The 25,619-nt window shown below is 39.9% G+C and overlaps 1 protein-coding gene across 2 annotated transcripts in view; it reads right to left on the reverse strand.

Annotated features, from left to right (window-relative positions):
- Positions 1-25,619, reverse strand: part of ITPR2 (inositol 1,4,5-trisphosphate receptor type 2) — a 584,772-nt gene that overhangs the window by 57,288 nt on the left and 501,865 nt on the right. For both annotated transcript variants that reach the window (XM_005902445.3, XM_070371231.1), the window contains 3 exons: positions 23,659-23,789; positions 22,370-22,535; positions 8,634-8,794 (listed from right to left, as the gene is read on the reverse strand). In XM_005902445.3, the coding sequence (XP_005902507.2) occupies positions 8,634-8,794; positions 22,370-22,535; positions 23,659-23,789 (458 nt within the window). The remainder of the gene's footprint in view (positions 1-8,633; positions 8,795-22,369; positions 22,536-23,658; positions 23,790-25,619) is intronic.

Here is a 25,619-nt window from a genome sequence, read left to right on the forward strand (position 1 = left end):
GAGGAGGGTATGGCAACCCATTCCAGTATTCTTGCCTGGAGACTCCCATGAACTGAGAAGCCTGGTGGGCTTACAGTCCATGAGGTTGCAAAAAGTCAGGCATAACTGAAGTGACTAAGCACGCACCTGAATTCCAGCAGATTCAGTTTCTGATTAGTTCAGGAAACCAGTCAATGACAACTGAGAGCCCACACGTCATGTGCCTGCCCTGGTCCTTCTTACTCATCCCACTTCCATCCCTGAATCTCGTTTAAAACAATTTGGCCCAATCCTTTCACCCTCATTTCTGGTCTTTAAGATGAAGACTCTGTGTACATCCACACTGTGAAATATTTACCTTTTCTATCTCTGTATTTCAAAATAAGATGAGGATTAGAAAGATGTTAAGATGTACACAAAAATGTGGTAACTCATGGATCATATATATGAATACTAAACAGGAAATTAGGATAATTAGAGGATAGAGCCTACCACAAGAATGAAATCCAGAGTTGGGAACTGAAAAAAAGATGCCTCTTAAATTGAAGACACATGTCTGGATTTAAAATGTGGACAGTAGAGATGGCATTCCCTTGAAGGTAGACATTTACTTCTTAATTGTGCATTCTGAAGCTACAACCTCTAGCCTCCCGCTTCCCTGGAAATGTAAACATTTTAAAAGTGTCTTATTATGTTCCAACGTCTTTAAAATAGGTTTTGAAGATTGAGCAGTTTCATAATTGGCTTAATTAGATCCAATTACACAATTAGTGTAAATTGGAAATAATAGAATCAGAATGTGTAATTTCATAATTGTAACACATGACAATAAAGCAGCAATTAAGTCAGCAAATGCTGCTGATGCAGAAGGGGTGCATATAAATCTTAGAAGACCTGATGTCTTTCATGAGCCCACCTCCCTCCTGAAATAGTTACTGCTCAAAAATACCGTTGAACTAAATGAGATTGATTTTGAGTTCCAGACACAGAAAAACAACATCTGGTAAATTCTTAGTTCTTTTCCTTCCTTCTGGGTGACTAGATTGCTTTTCTATCTCATTAAAGGATGACCTCTCTCTTTCTGAAGTCTTCACAGATCATGGAAGAATTCATTCTAATGGGTGAATCATGCCAAACAACCCACCATTGTGCATGCCTGCCCCTCTGCCAGCCCAGCAACTTTAGGTGCACTCCTGAGTGCTTTGCATGTATGGGAGGAGCTGGTCTTGAGAAATACTTAGACGACAGAGGGATTAAATCACCAGTCTCTCAAATCAGCCATCTGATTTTTAATACTGCATCCATTATACTTGGTTCAGGTGGCATAACCTTCCTGCTTTGTCTTTACCTTTTGATTTTAAAAGAGGGGAAAAGATGACATTTGTCTAATGAGAAATTCATAGTCTAAACTCGTGCAGCTATTTTGGTGTATCTTTCTGTAAATTACGTCCAGCTACCAGAGGGCTAAGAAGAAACTGTTCATTTGTTAATTCACTCATTATTCTATATATTCATTCAATAAAAGTTTTGAGCTTCTTGAGGGTAGAGACTGTGTGCGCTAAGTTGCTTCAGTTGTGTCCAACTCTTTTGCGACTCCATGGACTGTAGCCCACCAGCTTATTCTGTCCATGGGATTTTCCAGGCAAGAATATTGGAGTGGGTTGCCATGTTCTCCTCCAGAGGAGCTTCACGACCCAGGATGAAACACACATCTCTTATATCTCCTGCATTGATAGGCGGGTTCTTTACCGCTAGTGCCACGTGGGAAGCCCAAGGGAACAGATTACTTCTTGTTTAGTCTTATGTATCAAAACCACAGAATAGCTGCTAGCATAGAAGAAACACTAAATGTCTATCGAGTTACTTTTAATGTATATTACAGATATCACCTGCTCTGGTCTTACACAGAACAAAAGCTACTCTAGTCCTAGCTGTGGCCTTCAAGAAACTTTAAATAGTTTTTGTGTCAAGACAACTATTATGTTAACAAAAACATGAGTTAATTGGCACAATTACTATGGAAAACAACATGAAGATTCCTTAAAAAACTAAAAATACTATCATATGATCAAGCAATCCCACCCCTGGGCATATATCCAGAGAAAACTAATCTGAAAAGATACATGTGCCCCAGTGTTCATAGCAGCACCATTTCAATAGCTAAGACATGGAAGTAACCTAAATGTCCATTGGCAATGAATGGGCAAAGAAGGTGTGTTACATATACACAGTGGAATATTATTCAGCCATAAAAAGAATGAAATAAAACCATTTGCAGCAAAATGGATGCAACTAGAGATTATCATACTGAGTAAAGTAAGTCAGACAGAGAAAGACAAATACTCTGTGATATCACTTAATACATGGAATCTAAAAAGAAATGATACAAATGAACTTACCAAACAGAAATAGAGTCACATATGTAGAAAACAAATTTATGGTTACCAGAAGGGGAAAGGGGGGACAGGATAAATTGGGAGACTGGGATTAGCAGATACAAACTATATAAAATGGATAACCAACAAGAACCTATGGTATAGTACAGAGAATTCTACTCAATACTCTGCAATGACTTATATGGAAAAAAATTTTTTAAGAGTGTATGTGTGGGTGTGTGGGTGTGTGTGTGTGTGTATGTGTGTAAAACTGATTCACTTTGCTGTACAGCAGAAATTAACATAATATTGTAAATCAACTGTATTCCAATAAAAATTAAGAAAACAAAAAAACCCCCATACAACTCCAGCCCCCCAAAAAAGAACAAGTGAAACTGTCCCAGCTGACATCACCACGATGTCCACAAATAATTATTAGTCAAGAGTCAAATAAGCATAAGAGCTTAAAAGGGCCATACACTAAAATGAGGAACTGGTCCCCTCCAAAGCCAAGGTCATGGGGCATGGCCAGCCAGGGTCTGGGTTGCCACCCAGTACACCAGAACACGTGGGCAGTTCTCTGAACAAGCAGGGTACCTGCCGGCCGTTCCGGTATCTCTGAGTTCATTCTCACTGTTTGTCAAACTAAGTACTAAATATTCCCAAAGGTCCCTAACGTACCTTGGCAAATGAGCAACTGAAAATCTGAAAATGTCTCCAAAACGTTACAGAAACCTCTAAAAGCCTTGGGCATTTTTTCTAATGATCTCTATTTTGTTTGTTCCTCTTCAGTATCATCCTTTGGGTGATGGCAGAAGCGAAGGGGATTAGTGATGCTCACAGGCCATTACTAGCACAGGCTACAGGACTCACCCTCTTAGGCCCTCTCCTCCTAGTTTACTGGGTTCTTTTTCATTATTTTTACTCTCCTGCGCGGTACTTCCTTTTCTGTCTCCCACTTTGTGTCCCCAAGAAACACTAGCTCAAAATATCAATCCTCTTATAAAAAATGAGAACTTGTTTGCCAGAAGAAAATATATTCCCAAAATACCTTGATCTACTCACATCTCCCATAACAATATCCCAAAAGAGTTTTGTGTTAATTCAAAGACTCAGACAGTGGATAGTTAAACAGCTTGAGGCAGGGTCTGAAGGCAGGAGTGAGGAAGTTTTAAGTTCCTATGAATATTTTAGAGGTTTGACCCTGTCACTGGGTGGACGTAGAGGCACAAATGTATTTTCTAAGAATCTAACCCTTAGAAACAATGTATCAATTTATTTATTATGTATGCTGCTGCTGCTGCTAAGTCACTTCAGTCATGTCCGACTCTGTGTGACCCCACAGACGGCAGCCCACCAGGCTCCCCAGTCCCTGGGATTCTCCAGGCAAGAACACTGAAGTGGGTTGCCATTTCCTTCTCCAGTGCATGAAAGTGAAAGTGAAGTCACTCAGTCGTGTCTGACTCTTAGCGACCCCATGGACTGCAGCCCACCAGGCTCCTCCGTCCATGGGATTTTCCAGGCAAGAGTACTGGAGTGGGGTGCCTGCATATGAGTATAAATATTCTTTATGTGTGTTGTGTGCGTGCCAAGTTGCCTCAGTCCTTTCTGACTCTCTGTGACCTTTTGGACGGAAGGCTCCTCTGTCCATGGGGTTTTCCAGGCAATTATACTAGAGTGCGTTGCTATGCACTCCTCCGGGGGATCTTCCCAATGCAGGGATCGAACCTGTGTTTTTTGTCTCCTGCACTTGTAGGTGGGTTCTTTACCCCTAGTGCCACCTGGGAAGCTGCCAAGTACTCACTTTACCTGAACATAAAATGGATGGGTTGGAGGTGGAAAATACACAGAGGGGAGAAACAGCCCCAAACTTGGTATATTCTTATTTTTCTCATTTCACCAGAAGACAGGAAGCATTTGCTAAGGGCCCGTAGGTCCAAATTGGGCTTACTTAAAGTGTAGTAGAATTCAGATGAGTTGTTTCATGAACAAACATGAGGAACTTCCTTATTTTATTTTGCATAAATCCTTGAGGGTAAAACCTATGTCCACCATGAAGAAATGAAAACTTCTTCTAAAGCTCTATTGATAAACAAGCATTTAAATCAAACTGGTAAATGTACCTAATTTTAAAGACCAGAAATTGAAATGGTAGGAAAATAGAAGGTTTCCTACCAAGCTGGTAAGAGTGATTACCTTTGACCTGGAGGAAGAGAAAAATACAGTCTTTGAAATGAGCTACAGACGTGTGTTGACTTGCTATGAGCTCTAAAATCTTCTCCCTCTTGGTGGATCAAGATTAGGAGACCATAATCTCCATGGAGCTTGGAGTAACACTTTTCCAAACTGGGTTTGTCAGCTACAGATTTTCAGAAGTTTTCCAAAAGGGCTATTTCAGTAAATGAACACTCTTAAGAGTCAAATGACTTTTTGTTTCCATCCTTCCTAAGCTTAATATCAGTCTTCCTTCTCCTGACCATTAAAATTCAGGACCAGTGCCTATTCTCTTGGATGTGCTCCACTTGGATGAGAATGAGACATTTCATGCTCGAATAAGTTTGTGGTTCTCCTCCCTCTTGTCCTGGTTCTTGAGAGAGGAGAGGATGGACAGACACACGGAAATGTAAGTCTTAAACATTCAAGGACAAGAGCCCAGCAAAATGGTGATTTTAATATGAAGGCTAAAGATGGGTCAACAGTTTCTTGGCAGTCACCTGGGAATTTCCTTACCCAAGATCCAAAGGCTTGGACCTGTCTTTTCTTTGCAACAACTGATGCTGTGAACTCTGACACTGAAAATGCTCATCTCTAGGCTTCTGACACACTCCACTTCCTGGTGCTTCTTCTACCCTTTTTTATTGTCTTCTTTTCTACTTATTTTATTTGTCTTCTTCCTTTTTCCTCAAGATGAGATTCCCCAGGTTTTGTCTCTGGCTTTCTCTTCTCCTCTCTTTATATTTCTTTCTCCTGCCACTCGCTAACCTGATGGTGCCAGCTGTCTTTCCATGTGGATGACCCCAGGGAAAACTGCCAATTACTGAGTACCCACCAGAAGCAAGTCACTTTTTACACATCATCTCACTGATCTCACACCCATTTTCTGCCTCTCAGGTGAGGAGGCAGGGTCTCAGGGAGGTTCAAAGACTCACCCAAGATACCAAGACCACACAGCAGACCCATGCTAGAGTCAGGGTTTGGGTCCAGATCTTTCCGGTGGAAGACTCCTGCTGTTATCACTATAGCATGTCTCCCAATGACTCAGCCTCCTGTCTTGTTTCAAAATCAACAAGTCTTCTTCTCTGACTAGTTTCTCCTCCTCATGGAGACTTTCTGAAACCCACTCGCTGCCTTTCTCCCAGTGACCAGGCTCACAGTGTCAGGTGTCCCTGGCTCAGCTCTCAGCCTTTCCCCTGCTCCTTCACAGCCCCCTCCTGATCTTGTCGACTGCCAAGTACCACCTCTCACTTCGTCTTTCCTTTCCCCAAACCAGCCCACGCACCTCTGCCTGAACACTCTACTGGGCCATATTATTCCCTTAGGTAAAAACCTCTGTGGCTTCCCTTCGCTGAAACAAAATAATGACCAAAACCTACACCTCTTACTCAAAAGTCCAGTTGACTTTTTGGGTCATAACTTGCGGGTTGTAACTTGCAGAACTTCCTTAGAAGTAAACCATGTGCTGGTGAAACCAGGCAAGTAACTATCCCCTGAGTGTTTGAATGTCCCATTCTGAGGCTTTTCTTTAGGCTGCTCCCTCTTATAGGAACTCACTCTTAATCCAGTAGACACTCCTCATCTGCACAAACTCTACCCTGTTTCATGTATTACACATACACACAGACATACAGACACACACACCCCTCACATCCCTTCCACCACCTTCCAGTTAATTATCACTCTACATCGTTAAGCCTTCAGACTTTTCTCTTTTCCACTCTTAGGGAACTTGGTTTGTTGTACTTTAGGTTTATTATTCACCTCCTCTTCTTAGGAAGCTCTAAATTCTTTGGCTTTAAGAAAAGGAATGTTTCAGACTTCAGTGTATTCTCCAAAATCTTTAGTCCAAGGGACATAATAGATGACTGATAAATATATATTAATTAAATGTAACTCAAACTTTGATAAAATACAGCAGTGTGAGGTCACATTGTATTCACTTACTTTTCTAAATTAAAAAAAAATTTGGCCACACTTCAAGGCATATGGGATCGTAGTTCTCCAACCAGGGATGGAACCCACGAGCCCTGCATTAGGAGCTCGGAGCTTTAACCACTGGACCACTAGGCAAGTCCTGAGGTCACACGTTAAATGAATGCTTACATGATTTTCCCCTGGTAAGCAGAAACAAAATGTTTCACATAAATAGTCTCTGAGCATCGTGAGATCAAGAATAAATGATGACTGTGAGTGTCTATTCTCAAAATGATAACCTGTTTCCTAATTTAGAAGGAAGAGAGGGCAGAAAAGGCTACATGGAAAAAAAAGAAACAATATTAGGTTCTGCCCACTGTCATATAAAAATGGAGAGAAAATAACTTACAGTAGGATGCATGTCCATAATAAAATAGGATGAAAAATGCTGAATTAAAAAAACTCAATTTACATGGAGCTCTCCTGTGACACATAAATATTTTCAGGTAAGGTAAAACAGTGTGATGTTAAGATGTTAGTAACTTAGTAAGATGTTAGCCTCTGAACATGTTCTTTGGTTGTTCATTGTATTGCAGCTTATGCCTTCCTAAGTGGATGTAAGCTCCCAGAGGGGAAGATACAGACCCGCTGTTACCTGGCTCTCCTGACACTCTGGTGTTTAAAATGTTATCCTTGGGATGGGGCTTCCCAGGTGGTGCTAGTGGTAAGGAATCCACCTGCCAATGCAGCAGATCCAAGAGATGAGGGTTCAATACTTGGGTCAGGAAGATCCTCTGGAAGAGGGCATAGCAACCCACTCCAGTACTCCTCCCTAGAGAATCCCATGGACAGAGGCGCCTGGCAGGCTACAGTCTACAGGGTCACAAGGAGTCAAACATGACTGAAGTGACTGAGCATACACACATTCTTGGGATTCAGCATTAAAGAGGGTCTTGGTTCTTTGAAGGCCTCATTCTCAAATAATTAACACAACTTTGGAGGATGGTTTTTGAGGCAAAATCCAACACATGGCCACATTTATTGTAAGAATACAAGAATTTATAGCAGATACAAAGATTTGTCATTATTCAATTACTAAGTCATGTCTGACTCTTTGTGACCTCATGGACTTGCAGAAGACCAGGCTTCCCTGTCCTTCACTATCTCCCAGAGTTTGCTCAAATTCATGTCCATCGAGTCACTGATGCCATCCAACCATCTCATCCTCTGTCATCCCCTTCTCCTCCTGCCTTCAATCTTTCCCAGAATCGGGGGCTTTTCCAATGAGTCAGCTCTTTGAATTAGGTGGCCAAAGTACTGGAGCTTCAGCTTCAGCATCAGATGCAATGATACACACTAACTCAATGGACAATGGGTTTGAGCAAACTCTGGGAGACAGTGAAGGACAGTGAAGCCTGGTGTGCTGCAGTCTATGGGGTCGCAAAGAGTTGGACATGACTTAGTGACTGAACAACAAAATGCGTATCATAGATACATGAAAGTTGCAACTCTGACTTCTCTTTAAGCCAGTTCATTTTAATTTTCTATGAAACAGAAGAAACTTTGAATCATGGACAACCGTACTCTCTATGCAATGCTACTGATCATAAGGAGGAGTCACAAGCAACTGGACACAGCAGGATCAGGGCAAATCCATCACCAACACTAGTCAATCGACCCAAAATGTACACTGACAAAAAGTCAATGCTCTCCCACTGGGGTTGAACATTATCCCCTCCCCAAACACTCTTTAATTGCTTAAATGCTTGATTTCTGAAATTCAAGGCTTTTCTTGAAGTATGAATCATGTACCAAAGTGAGAGTTCCAGATTTGGGGAACTGAGACATTAGTGATGACAGGAAGCATGAGGTCAGAAGATGACAGAAAGGACTGAATTCACTGCACAGAGAATTCTCCAGGAAATACCATCTGTACATCTGAAGCTTAGATTTGGTTTGTATAACCAAGATGTCCACTAAGAACCAATGATTTAGCCAGGACAGAGGTTCTTCAATGATTGACAGTCCTATTTAAAAGTTAACAAAATGACTGCTAGAACCTTTGCATTCTGGAAGAAAGGTAGGGTATGGAATTGGAAGCATACAGAATGCAGTACAGGCATAGATCCAAGCCCTCTCCTCACTCACCACAATCATTTGAGCCACGTAACTTTCAGGTCCGGTATATTCAGTTGGGTCTTTCACCTTCACCAGGACTAGGAAGTACAAATAATGCCACATATTGTGTTCTGACTTGATGTGTTCCTCAAAAGAAACCGTTTTATTATCAAACTTGTCCCTCTCGAGTCCTGCAAAAAAACCAGGAGAGACAATGTGTGTAATGTGTCATTTAATCAGCACTCACTTTGGGCATAAAAACATAATCATTATTGGGAAGAAACATTTTCTGAAAGAGCGTGACGATTTTAAATGTTATGATTAAAAACGTGGTACACAAGACCTCCAGAAAAAATGCCAGAGTTTTTCATTTCTTCCCAACTAACATTATCCCCTGTGGATCCCGGGAAAAGTGAAGTCCTATTATAGATGCAAAATTTGCAGACAATTTAAAACATAACCAAATAAAAATTGTCAAATTATAATAAATTGGACCTCAAGTCTAAGAAAAAGAAGTCAAAATGACTGTGCAAGAAAAAGCACGCTTGCTAATAATCAGGGCAGAAAAAAAAATGCCATTTTATCCAGGAACTTGGGTAAAAAGAGAAAAAAAAGCAGTTAACAGTCATCTCTCTTCAAAACCACTTGTAATCAGTGAAGGCAAAAGAATGTCCACAGAGATCTGTGTTCCGAATGCAATAAGGATTCACAGGCTTGTCCCACCCTTAGACTACCATGTTCCAGGCATTTTGGGGAGGGGAAGGTCTGATCAATTTCCAGGGAATATTTTTTTAGCTTCTGGAAGGACACTGAGGAGAGGATCTGGGTAGTAAGATGCTTTTCTCTCAAAGGTTGAAGGGTAGATGAAAGGAAATGAATGGAGATGAAGAAAAACGTCTATGGAAAAATGAATTAGGCTGCCAAGTAAAATGGGATGTTGGGATTCAGTCTGGTTTTGCAGTTCGGATACTGGAGAAGAAATCTGGAAACTGAATTCCAAAACTGGCTACTTTCTTCCTAAACATTTTTTTTTTTTTAAAGTCATCTGGCCCTTTAGGCATGAAGAAGACCCTTTAAACAATAAGATACAAAATACATAAATCACAAAAAGTCTGTCCCCAATGAAGGTGTGACCTTTTAAATTATATTATTGGATACTTTTATGGGAAATACCATAAAATTTAGCTGGCTGATGATCATGCCTCGTCTTACTTGACCTATCGTCAGCTTAGCATGCTTCAAATAAAAATCCAATCCTCTCCCCCAAACGAGCTCCACCCACGTCCTCTTTTCATTCCATGGCAACTCCAGTCTTTCAGTTTTCACGCCAAAAGTCTAGAGTCATCCTTGAATCCTCTGTCTCACATGTCACATCCAATTCATGTTGAAATTCATTTGGTACTTTTACAATTCGCCCCACCTTCACCTTCCTCTGCTGGGTCCACAAATCTGTTCTCTACTAGGCTCATGAATACCATTTTTTCTAGATTCCATATATATGCTTTAACTATACAATACTTGTTTTTCTCTTTCTGGCTTACTTCACTCTATAAGAGGCTCTAGGTTCATCCACCTCACTACAACTGACTCAAATTCATTCCTTTTTATGGCTGAATAATATTCCATTGTATATATGTACCACAACTTCTTTATCCTTTCATCTGTTGAGGGACATCTAGGTTGCTTCCATGTCCTGGTTACTGTAAATATTGCTGCAATGAACACTGGGGTACAAGTATCTTTTAGAATTGTGGTTTTCTCACGGTATATGCCCAGGAGTGGGATTTTTGGGTCATATGTTAGATTTGTTCCTAGTTTTTTAAGGAATCCCCATACTGTTTTCCATAATGGCTGTAATCAGTTTACATTCCCACTAACAGTTCAGGATGGTTCCCTTTTCTCCACATCCTCTCCAGCAATTATTGTTTGTAGATTTTCTGGTGATGGCCGTTCTGACTGGTATGAAGTGATACCTCATTGTAGTTTTGATTTGCCTTTCTCTAATAATTGAGAAGGTAGCTCTGACATATATACACTGTGTGTGTGTGTGTGTGTGTGTGTGTGTGTGTGTATGTGTGGGTTAGTGGCTCAGTCTTGTCTGAGTCTTTGTGATCCCATGGACTATAGCTCACCATGGAATTCCTCAAGCAAGAATACTGGAGTGGGTTGCCATTCCTGACCCAGGGATTGAACCCAGGTCTTCTGAATTGTGGGCAGATTCTTTACCATCAGAGCCACCAGGGAAGCCCATATATACATGATCGTATATAAAATAGATAGTGGGAAATTACTAAATAACATAGAGAGCCCAACCTGGAGCCCTGTGATGACCTAGAGGGGTGGGGTGAAGGGAGAGGAGGGTTGAAAGGGATATATATAATTTATGACTGATTCACATGGTTGAATGGCAGAAACCAACATAAAATTGTAAAGCAATTTTCTACCAATTAAAATATTTTTTAAAAATTTAAAAAAGAAATTAGTTTGGCTGTATCTTCAACATATACCCAGAATCTGATCACCTCTCACCACCTCCAAGGCTACCACTCTGGTTTGAGCCATTATTGTCCTTCATCTGGTTTACCCAAATAACGCCCAGGCCTCCTTGCTTCCATATTTCCTCTCTAAGGCCTATTCTCAACACAGCAGCCAGAGTGACACTTTAAAAACCTGAGTAGGATGGTGTCTCTCCTCTGTTTTAAACCCTGCAGTGGTTCCTCTCCTCAGAAAAAAGGTCAACATTCTTACAATGGCCCATGAATAGGGTTGCCAGGGAAAATACAGGATCCCCAGTTAAGCTCAAAAATTGAAAAAACAATGAATAATGGTTGAGCTTAAATATACCCCATGCAATAGCACCTTGCTAAACCCTATGTGATGTGGCCCTGAAGCCTTTCTAATCTTATCTCCCACCTCCTCTCCCTGGCTAACTCTCATCCAGCCACCAAGGGCTTCTCCGCTCTTCCTGGCACCCAGATCCCTGCCTCAGGGCCTTTGAACTGACTGTTTCCTCTCTCTACAGCTCTCTTCTCTCTGATATCTCTTGGACTAACTCACTTACCTTCTAGTGTTAAACCTCACTTTCTCAATGTGGCTTAATTTTATTGCTTTATTTAGTCTGTCCCTCCCTTTCTACTGGGCTTCCCTGGTGGCTCAGAGGGTAAAGCATCTGCCTACAATGCGGGAGACCAGGGTTCGATCCCTGGGTCGGGAAGATCCCCTGGAGAAGGCAATGGCAACCCACTTTAATACTCTTGCCTGGAAAACCCCATGGACTGAGAAGCCTGGTAGGCTACAGTCCATGAGGTTGCAAAGAGTTGGACATGACTGAACAACTTCACTTTCACTTTCTACTGATACTTTTGATCACTCTTTCCTTTGTCTTACAGTGTTTTTCATCTCCAAACAGACTGAAAATAGCCATATCAAAGGTGTTTAATTAAACTGGACCACAAGTCTCAGGTATATAGGTAAAAACTGGTGTGCAAGAAAAATCCAGCGGATTCATTTCGATGTTTGGCAAAACTAATACAATATTGTAAAGTTTAAAAAAATAAATTAAAAAAAAAAGGAAATAAAAGGAATCCAAACTGAAAAAAAAAATAAAGAAAAATCCAGGCTGCTAATTAGCACAAAAGAAAGGCATAACGTTTTATCTGGGAACTTAGATATGAGCTAATTATGTTGATTATTTACTGCATATCCATGGGCAGATATATGTGTCTCTTTTCTTCAATAATGGTCCCTGTAGTTTAGAACATTGCCTGGCATGTAGTCAGCACTGAATAAAATGTTAATTGAGTGAATTAGGAGTATATCACTAAGAACAAAACAGAATTGAAGAGATGCAGGAAAGAGTAGAATATAAGTAGAAAGCAATGAAGCAGTAGAAGTTGTAAACTGGCAGAAATCAGGGGATGGATCCGCAAGTAGAGAGAGGGAATTAGAATGGCCCTAGAAAAGAGAGAAAGGGGGAAGCCGAGAAAAAAGTTGGGTAATAGCGTATGGTGGGGCTGCAGATCTTGCTAAATTCAAGCATCTGGCTCTCCATGATGGCTCTTTTGCTTACTGTATTTGTTATCTTAAATTGTTCATGTATTCTTTCAATAAATACTTATCAATACAATATTGTAAAGTTTAAAAATAAAATAAAATTAAGAAACAACAACAACAACAAAAAAAAGAATAAAAAAGGAATATGTCACTAGGATTCATATAATCCTAGGATGTTCCACTAGGATGCATATAATCAAAAACAGATAACAGCAGTATTGATGACATGGATAAATTGGAACCCTCCTACACTTCAAAAATAGTTTAGCAGTTTCTCAAAAGTTGAACACAGAGTTACCATGTTACCAACAATTCCACTCAGGTACATTCATAACAGAAAAAAATGTATGTCCACATAAAAGCATATACATGAGTATCTGTAGCAGCATTATTCATAATGGCTAAAAAGTAGAAACCCAAATGTTCATCAACTGATAAAAAGATAAACAAAGTATGGTATATCCGTACAATGGATATTTTTCTGCAATAAGAAAGTACTGATGCATGCTAATATGAACCTTGAAAACATACTAAGTGAAAGAAGCAAGTCACAGATGACCACATATGATACGATTCCATTTATACGAAATGCTTAGGACAGGCAAATCTATAGCGACAGAAAGTAGATCAGTGGTGGCCTAGGGCTCAGGAGGATGGTCAGTTTGATGGGAAGGAAGGGAACAGTGATGGCCAAAGGGTAGGAGGTTTCTTTAGAGGTCAATGAAGATGTTCTAAAATTACGGTGACACATGTACACCCATGGCTGTACATGTCAATGTATGGCAAAAACTACCACAATATTGTAAAGAAATAAATAAATTAAAAAAATAAAATTATGATGCTAGATACACAACTCTGAACATACTAAACCCACTGAAAATGTATACTTTAAATGAGTCTATCATAAGGTATATAAATTATATCTCAACAGAGCCATTACAGAAAAATGGAGAAAATTTTTAAGTAGCTTTCTCCTAGAATCCAATTCAAACAATTACCTACCTATGTACCTATTGCAAGGTACATAGAACTATAAAGATAAAAAGATAATGTCTACCATCAATCAATCCATAATAGGGTAAAGGAAACAGACAAATTGTATTATATTCTAAGTGGTATAAACTATCAAGGAAACATAAAGGAAGGCAAAACGAGTTTTGACCAGATACATTTTGAAAGGTTTCAACGAGGCATAATAAACGTCTGACCTATGAAACATGACCAGGGCAAGTACAGAAGAGATGACCAGTAAGAAAGGGTACTTAATTTTTACTGAGCACCTATTTATGCTAAGAACTATAAAGATGTTTAAATATGCTATAATAACAACAATAATCAATCTGACCTTTCAGCATGTGAAAAAAGAGATTCAGAGGGATTTCATTGATTGCTCACGTTAATACCTCTACTTAGCGGAAAAGTCAGCCAATATTTAAATAAAAATATTCCTGACTCCAAATCTATGTTCTTTTGCCTCTGGGCAGAGGAAACAGCACAGCAAAACTAGAGATGAAAGCAATGCCCTGCTGGGGAACTGTCAATTCTTCTGGTATGGTCAGGAGGGAACACTCGGAAACGAACATGAAATAGTACGCTTGGCACAAACCCTGAAAAGTTTTACACACAAAGCTAAGGAGTCTGCAGTTTATTCTGAAGGCTTCTGAGTGGAGCCTAGCATACTGGGTGCTGTTCTTTAAGTAATTTCTGGTGGCAGGATTTAGAGGAAGACTGTGAGAGAAGAGGAGAGGGTGGGAGTCCAGGGGGTCAGGGCACGGGAGGAGGCATGTAACGGAGGGAAATTGGTTGTCTTTCATCACCATTAGATCCTACTCTCTAAGCATTATAGTCCATTCGTGTGGTTTCAACCAGCATCACGCTGATGATTTCTCAATCTTTATTCCCAGTACCGACCTTTTTTCTCAACTTTAGATTTTATTTCCAGCTGCCTCTTGGATAACTTTATAGGCATGTCAAACTCAACTCATCAAAGATTTATGTTTCTAGCCCTTCGTCTCTTCTGTTAATGAAGTCCCTGTCCACCAAGGAACCTGACGCTGCCCTCAGACTCATGTACTAACTCTGCACACGTCCTGTGGTCACCCTGACTTCCTTACTATTCTCCAAACACACCAAATCCTTTGAAAACCCTATGCCTCTATCTAGTCTCTTTCCCACTTTATAGGAATTCCTTTTCCAAGAGCCAGCTCAACCACTGGCACCACTCTGACTCCCTTGGTTGATCCTTTCAGTGTCTTTCTGCAAAACTTGTCTGTTTCTACTGATTCCTTAGGCTCTACTACTTTATTGTCTGATTTATGCTTTGTATTACCGGCACCTGGCATAGCAATTGGAAAACAGTTGACATTCAACTAAAGTTGACAGAATAATTGAATATATGAATAAGAGATTGAAGAGGACTCACAAATGAAAACTGAAGAGGGCCTGATGTCCAATTAGAGGTATAGATTTAGTAGGAATGAAGTATGACTCTGACTTTTCTGACTTGGATGAGTGAGTTTAAGGTAATATCAACAAATCAAGAGGAAAAAAATAGAAGGAAGAGATTTTAAAGGGAGGATATGTTTGATATGGGATGGGTGGCACTTAAGATGCCTATAGAAAAATTAATGTTGGGATGCTAGGTAGGAAGCTGGGAACTCCAAAAAAGCATTCAAGATGTAACTCTACTAGTTCAAGGATCAATGACATAAAACAACAATGAAAGCCAGAGCACTGGATGAGATGACTAAAAAAGAAAGAAAGGATGGGTAAGAAGAGTTCTGTGTGCCCAATACAAACTTTTCGGGAAAAAAGGAGAAGACTACACTTATGCTGTGTTTCCCACCCAGTACGACTACGGTAAGGGCACATATCCACTCAGTAGCCAGGCATTCCTATTCCTCTTCTCTGCTCTATTTTTCTCCTAGACCTTGTCATAATTTGACAGTCTATGTATGTTAGAAAATAAGCTCCATGATGACAGTGCTTTTTGTCTGGTTTTGTTCACTGCAAGATCCTACTACACTGTGGATATAAGTATTGAACAAATAGGTGAATGAATGACTTTCATGCATAAGTATAGAGAATAAGAGAATAAAACAATGCCTAACATATAAGAGAATAAAATCACGCATAAGGTACAGAGAAGGAATTAACACACCAAGAGAAGAACACAGATGCTTTCCTAACAAAATAACCTTTATTTCCTATTAAAGCATCTAGACAGACGTTTAATTCCAGGAATCTGACTCTCCTTATGATAGGAATTCTGACCTTCCTCCTTTTTGTTATTATGTTGCTCTTCAGCCTCTAGTAATTCAAAATTAAGTTAACGTGGACAACAGAGCCAAACTGTTTCCATGCTTGCTGCTTCAGTTCTGTCACGTGTTCATCACCACCCTATCATGACTGCCTTCTGGATCCCTAGCAATTGTTTTCTGAATCATAACTGATACACCTGGTCATGTCTTCAAGGCTTAGAAGTCCCATCTGCTCTCACTGCCTGTCACAGTACCTACCTCTTCTGCAAACGCTACTATGAGTATCCTTGGAATATTCCTAGAGCCAATTCCTACTGTGGAAAATCCCTTTTCTGTTATTTGATACCATATTCCCCTCTGGATCACAATTTAATACCAGACTGTTCCAAGAACCATTTCTAGATTAAACACAACTATTTTATAGCCTGCTAATACAACCCCCAAATATCCCATATGTTTAAATCACTCTTGAAGATATATTATTATAATATATATGGTATATATTTGGGCTTCCCTGATAGCTCAGTTGGTAAAGAATCTGCCTGCAATGCAGGAGACCTCGGTTTGATTCCTGGGTTGGGAAGATCCCCTGGAGAAGGGAACGGCTGCCCACCCCAGTCTTCTGGCCTGGAGAATGCCATGGACTGTATAGTTCATGGGGTCGAAAAGAATCAGACATGACTGAGCCACTCTCACTTTCAGTGGTATATATTAGATCTTATATGTAATAAGTGATTCCAGGAATGAATACATATCTAGATATACATGATCATAACACTTTATACATATTTCTGCCTTTTGAGGGCAGAGGATAAAGAACCCTTAAGCTACTGAGGTCACAGGGATTAGCAGCTATAAGAACTTGGAAACACTTTTCAATATTTAAGTTTCTAGTTTAAATGTTCACACTAAATTTGTTCTACTTTACAAAACAGTTGTTCCGATATAAAAAAATACTATTTAAATTTGCTGTCTGGTTAACTTACCTAAATGGCCTCTCAAATATTTGAATAAATATGAAGTTTCTGAAAAATACATTACATTGATCTAATACTTCTTGATGTGTGTGTGTGTTAGTTGCTCAGTTGTGTTCGACTCTTTGTGACCCCATGGACTGTAGCCTGCCAGGCTCCTCTGTCCATGGAATTCTCTAGAGAAGAATACTGGAGTGGGTTGCCAGTTCCTTCCTCCAGGGGAACTTCCCAACCCAAGGATTGAACCTGGGTCTCCCACACTGCAGGCAGATTCTTTACCATTTGAGCCAGGGAAGCCAATACTTCTTGATATCTCACACTATATATCCCTGTGGATATGTGTATGCCACAGAAACTATACCCTACATGTAACAAAATTTGGAATAACTTGGAATCAGTGAAATTAAGGTTTTTGTCTACAGTATATAATAACTTAGGACCTACTTGCTTTATTTTCCTTTATAAGCAATAAGCCACATAAGTATAGAGACAATGTTAATTTGGAGGTGACTAATTGGATAGTCATTCATCAAGCAAATATTTATGAATAATTCCCAATACATACTGAGTTGGCCAAAAAGTTCGTTGGGAGTTTTCCATTACATCTTACAGAAAAACTTGAATGAACTTTTTGGCCAACCCAATAACTGGAATCATAAAAATGGATAAGATGTAGATGTTGATCTCCTAAAGAAGAGAAGTTATCATGTATTGAAAGCTTACTTTCAGCTAAGCACTGACTTAGGGATTTTTATATACAAGATTTCATTTATAGCCACCACAACCCCCAAACATGGCAGCATATTCTTCACTTTCAAGGTGAAAGAAGACTTGGCTAAGATCACAAAGCCAGGATGGGGAACCATTGTAGACCCACATATATCTGACTGTAAAGTTCATTTAGTTTCAATAATATGGCAATGCATAGTATCCAACAGAGGAGATAAGACTATGGAAAACGTGCATAGTACCCTAGAGCTAATCGTGATTGAAAAATTTAGGAGTGAATGTGTTTGCTGGTCTGGTCTGATTAGTTCTCTGGTCTGATTAGTAAGACCAGAGAAAGCTGAACTCATGCAATAACGATTTTACATCTGGGTCTCAGAGAGAGGGTGGTTGTTCAATAGCCTAGGAGTTTGGGCATTCTAAACAGAAACACCATAACTGAGAACACAGGGAAAGAAAGAGTTAAAGATGAGTAATCAGTTGAACCAGACCTAGAGCTATAAATGGGAGAACAGTGGAAGGAAAGACAGGCAAAAAAAGAAGAGGCCCAATTGTGAGCATCCTACATGCCAGGAAAATCAGAGTTTTTGAGTTATAGTCTGTACAATGCTATTGATGGTCTTTTGAATAAGGAAATGATGAGCTCAATGTGGAAAATTTTGTCTGGCAGCACTGAATAGGTCATTTGGGGGTATGAGCCAGGGTAAGCCTGAAAAACCAAGGTGTGGCTGTGGGAATATGTGGAAGGAAGTGAGTGAGATTGTGAAAACAGATTCATTAGCACGTGGTAAGTAGTGCATCTGAAAGAGGAAAAAGGAGATGCTTAGAATGATGGAGAAGTTGCCAGCCCAGTAGGCTGTCATTAATTGCAATATGGAAGTCAGGATAAGCTGCTGGGTTAGAGGAAGGAGATGGAGAGGCGTGATGTACTGGTTCACAGACATGGTAAAATTGGCTGCCAGGAAGTCATACCTTTTAAAATGTCAATCAACCATGGAAAACAAAGGATGAAAGTTTGGAGAGAGGCTGGAGCCTTGGCTACATATTTGGCAATAAACTGCATAGAGCAGTGTTAAAGAGGTCAGCACAGGGAAGACACAAGGAGTCAATGATAAAATCATGGGCTGGGAGAAAGTCTGAGACCTTGTGATGGACCCAGAGAATGTGCAACCTGAGCTAGAAGAAAAGGTCAGCAGGAAATTCATGATGAGGTTTGAGACAAACACTTCAATTTGGGGAAGAAGCTTAATGTGATATTTTAAGGAATTTATAGGTTACACGCTTTTTGATCACTTTGAAAAGCCAGAGAGGACTTTGATATTGAAGGAAAAGCTCAGAGGAGCAGGAATGGGGGTGAAGTGATGCACTTATTTTGCTGTTCATGCTTGTTCTTGTTAGAATAGGAGAGACAGGATCATGCCTTAGAATGAGGTTCACATTCTACTGACAGGTTTTTCCCAAAGAGCCCATGTTTCGGAGGCAGGGTTCTGACACAACAGTCATTGTGATTGTGAAGAAAAAGGCTTTGAGGAAGCAGGGTGAATGCAAGACCACGAGACACAGGAAACTCTTCAAAGGCAGTTATCTTTCTTCCTCTGTGAGGCTCACCCTTCTGTTAATATATAATAACTCTCTTCTCAAATCCCCCAATTATTGTACGACATCTTCCTGACGCCATGTCAATCTTGCATTCCTCCATCTAATCTAGACATATAAAGAGAAGACTCTTTTTCGTGTCATTTCCTTCCAGCAAGTCCCTCCCCAGCACTGTGCAATCTGGTCCCTGCCCTTATCCGCGTGGAAACTCCTAAGATTCCAAAACCTCCTAAACAAGAAATTCAAAGGCTGTGTTTCAGTTCATGTTACTGGCCTTCTCTGCTTGGGCACAGTTGACAATCTATTATATTCCCCCCAAGGCTACTTTCTCCTTTCACCTTCACATGCCACCTGTGCCTGGCTGTGCTCACACCGTTCATACTGGATAGTTCTTGTGTGTACGTGATCCCCTTTCTCTTTCAGCTTTTCAATGCCGATGTTTTCCACTTGAATCCCATTGTCTCCTCTTCTTACTTAGAAGCCTTTCTCCACACTCCAGCTTTTTCTATCCCATTCAGGCTGAGGACTCCCCAATACTGTCTCCTTCTCTGAGGCTCAGGCATATATCTTCACCTCTGTGCTGGGTGTATCCCACTGGGGTGTTCAGTTGTTGTTCAGTCACTCAGTCACGTCCAACTTTTTGCGACCCCGTGGACTGCAGCATGCCAGGGTTCCTTGTCCTTCACCATCTCCCGGGGCCTGCTCAAACTCATGTCCCTTGAGTCAGTGACGTCATCCAACCATCTCATCCTCTGTCGTCCCCTTCTCCTCCTGCCTGCAATCTTTCCCAGCATCAGGGTCTTTTCCAATGAAAAGACCATCGGCTCTTCCCATCAGGTGGCCAAAGTATTAGAGCTTCAGCATCAGTCCTTCCAATGGATATTCAGGGTTGATTTCCTTTAGGATTGACTGGTTTAATCTCCTTGCAGTCCAAGGGACTCTCAAGAGCCTTCTCCAACACCACAGTTTGAAAGAATCATTTCTTCAGCACTCAGCCTTCTTTATGGTCCAACTTAGTACACACCTCATTTTCAGTACTTTCAAAGCCAAATTCAGCCTATGCCTACCTAAAATTGTTTTTCTTCTTCCATTCTCAGACTCAACTTTTGGTACTACCATCTACCCAGGCACTCACATTTTTTCATATCCATTACAAACCACTGAGATTTAAGGATTCTGTGTGTGCTTATGCACGCTCAATCATGTTCTACTCTTTGTGACCCCATGGACTGTAGCCCACCAGGCTCCTCTGTCCATGGGATTTTCCAGGAAGAATACTGGAGTGGGTTGTCATTTCCTCCTCCAGGGCATATTCCAACCCAAGGACTGAACTTGCATCTCTTGCATCTCCTGCACTGGCAGGCAGAGTCTACCTCTCCAATATTTACTCTGTCCATTACCCTGAATACTGCCATCGGTACCTATCCTGAATCAAGGTTTCTTTACCTCTTATGGACAATGGCAATAAACTTCTACCTGGTTCCTCTGCCTCCCAATTGTTTCCCAATGAACAACTTCCCATAGCTGCCCAGTGATTGAAAATAATAATTACACCCTGTATCTTCTACTTAAAATTCTATAATGATTCACCATCTTCACCACCTATAATAAAAGCATAAGGATAAAGTCCAAACTTTTTAATATAAGAGGTCACGCATAGCCTGGGCAGTCTCTTTTGCTGGCATACCCTGCTCTGAAACTTTCACTTTAGCAACACCAAACTATAAAATGAAGATTCTTTTCATCTGTTTATAGGAAATGAAGATTCTTTTCATCTGTTCTCCTCTCCACGCCTTTCCTTATGCTAGCCACTCTGCTTCTACCCACTTTCATATGGCTCTCTCCTTTCCATCTTTTACCATCAGCTCCATCACCATCTCTTCCAGGAAACTTTTCCTAACTTTCTCATCTGCCCTCTACTAAAGACCAATGAAATGTTAACAACCTTTAAACTTATCTATCATTTCCCTTAATGCATTAGACAGCAATGGTTTTTTTTTTTTCTTTTCTGTATTTCACAATAGATTGTGGATACCCTGGAGACGGGCATGTTGAATTTGTGCTTGTTTCCTTGGAAGACAGCTCATTATTACAGGTTAACATCTGGCACACTTCCACCTGTTGGAGTGATGTTGGGAACGCTTGGATGAGCCATTCAGGGAAAAGAGACAGGTGACAGAAGGTGAATTGAGGAAGGAAAGGGATTATTGAGGGTGCAGTTTAAGTTACATAGAATAAAGGTTATCTACTATATAATGAATGTTGAAGCCCTTATACTTATTTTGTGACTTCAGCTCAATATGGAAAAATAGATGTTGAGTATCACCAGGAGTTGGTGGTTATTCAAGGAGGGGAAAGGGGGACTTCTCTGGCAGTCCAGTGGTTAAGACTGTGTTTCCACTTCAGGGGGCTTGGATCCAACCATTGGTTGGGGAATAATATTCCGCATGTCACATGGTGCAGCAGGCCAAAAAAAAAAAGAAAAAAAGAAAGAAAGCAAAACTACATCCATGTTATAGCTTCTATAAAAGAAAAGGAGGGGAAAGGATCCTAGGGTGACTAAGCCAGCTATAGAGACAACTAAAACCAGAAAGGGCTGAGGTCTATGAAGCAGAGGGTACAGCCAAAGGACATAATGAGGATGAAAGCAAGGTTGGGTGGGTCTGAGAGAGGAAGAGGAAAAGCACAGGGTGTGAGAGATGGGGAGAGAGAGACAGAAACTGGGAGAAAGCACAACTCAGAATCGAAGACAAAGTGCTGCCAGGGAGTAAGAAGTTCAAGCTGCTGGAAAACTCATCTGTGGATTCATAATCTAACAGAATAAAATAAAAATCATTCTATTGTTTAATCAATATGTTATTGTGATGAAAAATCTGTTTGCCAGTTGGTGGAACCTTCTGGCATTTTGCAACACATGCTATAGTTAGAGAATCATACAAATGGCAGAAATAATGACAAGAGAGCTTTGGGGTGTGATTCTTCTATTTCTGGAAGCAGAGTATCCCGGTCCAATGCTCAGTTACATAATCTGAATTTTGTCCAGCTTTCATTTTGAAATAATTTTTCCCAAGGCATGACAAACAAAAAATCCTTCCATCCCCTCCTTTCTACTGGGCAGTTTCTTTCAATCTTATTTTAGTATCTTGAGAACACTTACCACAGATGAAGCAGGTGGTCTTTAGAATTTCTTCTTTTTTCTGTTTTTCACTTCTGAGATCAGCAAAAGTATCAATGATAACCCCAAAAATCAAGTTCAGAACGATAATGATGACAATGAAATAAAAAAGAAGGTCATAAACCACACGAGCAGCAAACAAGGGCTCCTGAAATCAAACATTTTAAAAACATTAAAAAAAACCTTCTATCATGTATGTATACAAACTCACATTTTCAATGCATGTTGATTTAGCATATTGTCTAGCAGAAAGTATATATTCAATAACTGTTTGCTCAATGACTATAAATAGTATTCCAAGTTAGAAAAAAATAAGACCCACTTTTTATCTTCATTTACTTTATAAGTTTTGTGAGGAAAACTTTCCAGTCTGTCCCTAGACTCCTTCCATGCACTTTTACTCTTCTTCTCCAAAGGAAGGATTTATCATGTATTAAAAATCACTTTACATGTAATTATGCTACATGCATTTTGGTGCAGTAGGCTCCTATCCCAGGAGCTACCCAGAAGGTAAACAAATGCCATTTCCAAAGGTCAAAGAGACTGGAAATTTGAGTATCATCTAACGGTCTGTCCATTTCTGAAGGAGATTTTGCTCTTGGCCTTATAGGGTCAAGTACATTCAACTCAAGCATATTTCTACTTGATAAATGTTATTAAAATATACATTAGAGATCAGATAATCTAGGTGTTTAATAGATGAAGAAACATGAGATGGATGGACAACGTGATGTGGCTGGCCAGTTAGAGGATTGAACTTGTTCAAGCTCCCAGTGGGGGACTTGAGATGCTGCCACCAACGAGAAGTTTTTCAGCCTTGCCGTTTTAATATATGAAATCCTGTTAGAATCCATTCAGATTGGATATTCCTTGTGGACAAATAATGGAGGTTGTCCCTATTCAGAGGCAAAGAGTAAATCTCCATGCTTGCAAAAACTGAGAGACAAGAGACAGCCTGGTTTCTGTTATTTATGTAACAATCAAACTCCTCCATAAAGTCAGAAGTCATGATTTTGTTGCTGTCATACAATATACAGTTCAAAGTTGGTAAGATGTCATGACCTACTAACATATATAGATTTTTAGGACATTTGCTATTTCTATGGAATTCTATTATACAATGGGTTGCTTTCAAGAGCTACCATTATATTTTTATAGCAAACAACATAAAATGGAGTACCCTATAAACAAAAACTGGGTTGTAAATGCTGTTAAGAAAGGCTAACAAAAAGATCATGTGCTCCGTGAAAAACTATTTTTCTCCAGCTTACATCTTTTGATGGTCTTCTCAGCACGTCGCCCACGCCTCCACCATTCCTGAGGCCCTGGTTCAGGACGGTCACAATGCACATTAGAAGAGTGTCACATGTCCTTTCAATCCCATCTTCATATTCCTCATCAGCTATAAAAACACAAAGTCAAACTGTACAGCAAACTCACGTCTTTGAACACTCTTTTTGACATCTAAAGATCTATTTCTTCATAACTGTGCCAGGACACACTTTCTTGAAGTCATATATTAATAATACACATTCTATATGGCATCCCAAGACTGACATAGACTGATAAAGCCACATGTGTAATATCCCCAAATCACTTTTTCTTCCATCCGTGGAAAATGACAGAATGAAAAGGATGAAATATAAGAAAGTTACTGTTCATTGGGCATTGTCGTGGTGTGGGGGGACTTCCATAAAACCTTCTGAAAACAATCAACTCACCCAGGGGAAAGAATGTGTAAAAGAAAGCTAGGCGAGCCCAGCTTCAAACTCTACTCTGTTCCAGAACTGGGACTTGGGCAAGTTATTAACCTCAGTGTACTCATCTGTAAAATGGGGAAATCGTTTAAGGATTAAACTCTTTGGAGGGTTGTTTAAGGATTTTATTTAAGGTATGTAAAAGACTTGGCACAGAGATTGGCATACCCATAGTAAGTGCTTGCAAGTTGAGGGCAGATATTATTTCATTTCTTTGGTAAGTGACTACACTTTCTGAATGGCTAGCACAGTGCTACAATGCATTGATGTGAACAATTTGTTTCATGTGAATAATTTACTTTATGTGAATGTGTTTATGTGAACATGTGCATGCTAAGTCACTTCAGACGTGTCTGACTCTTTGTGACTCTATGGAGACCATAGCCCGCCAGGCTCCTCTGTCCATGGGACTCTTCAGGTATGAATATGGGAGTGGGTTGCCAAGTCCTCCTCCAGATGTGAAAATATTTAGGGACAAATAGAGAGAGGAAAAAAATTACTATGTGACAGAAAAATTCCTAGTTTTATTTTTTTAAAGATAAAATTACTAAAATTGGTAGTAATCTCTCAGTCACTTAAAATAATAAAAAGTTCACACAAGTTGGGAATTAGAATCAAGATGTCTTAAATTGAGAAGTGAGAAGAAATGTATTTTTCTTGTTAGATTAAAAAACCATAATGGTGCTGAATTTTGGAATTATGTAGCCAGTCTGCATGTTATGGTGTGAGTGTAAAAATCACCACTACCAAAGGGAAAAGAATCCTTCTAATTTTGTGTACATGATCCATTATAGTTTCTTTGGTACTTTGTTATGAAAGGCTGGCTTTCTTCTTGTAAGCTGACTTTAACATCACATGGATGGCGGATCTGGTATTTTCCCTTTACTCAGAGTTGTTTCTTTCTAAAACATACACCTCAGGGTATATGCCCAGTAGCAGGATTGCTGGGTCATATGATAGTTTTATTCCTAGTTTTTTAAGGAACCTCCATACTGTTCTCCATAGTGGAATACCAGTTCGTTTGTTTTTTTAAATCAGTTACATAGTGAAATTCAAAATCAGAAAGATGAGGGGAAAAATACATAGTAAAATATTCTGAAGTGGAACTGATGGAAAAATATGACTCCCTTGAAAAATCAAATGTTTTCATACCCCACTGCTCACCATTTATTCTAATTCTGACCTATCTAGTGGTTAAGAAAAATCCATAACATACAGAATCCCGGATTTATTAATAGTGTTGATTAGGAACAATAAATAAATTTGCTTTGAACAGCAAAAAATAAAAATAAAAAAAGCAGAACATACACCTTGAGAGAAGGGCGGAAGTCAGAGGTGGGCAAGCACTAAATGCGGCATTGAAGATACTGGCAGAGCCTGCGCTGGACCGTGAACCTCAGAGGTGAGCATCAAGGCATATTCTGACTTAGAAAGTAGAAGAAATGAAACTGCTTTTGGAGACAGACTAGATGTGG

Source organism: Bos mutus, chromosome 5 (genome assembly GCF_027580195.1).
Source record: "Bos mutus isolate GX-2022 chromosome 5, NWIPB_WYAK_1.1, whole genome shotgun sequence".
Taxonomy (NCBI): domain Eukaryota; kingdom Metazoa; phylum Chordata; class Mammalia; order Artiodactyla; family Bovidae; genus Bos; species Bos mutus.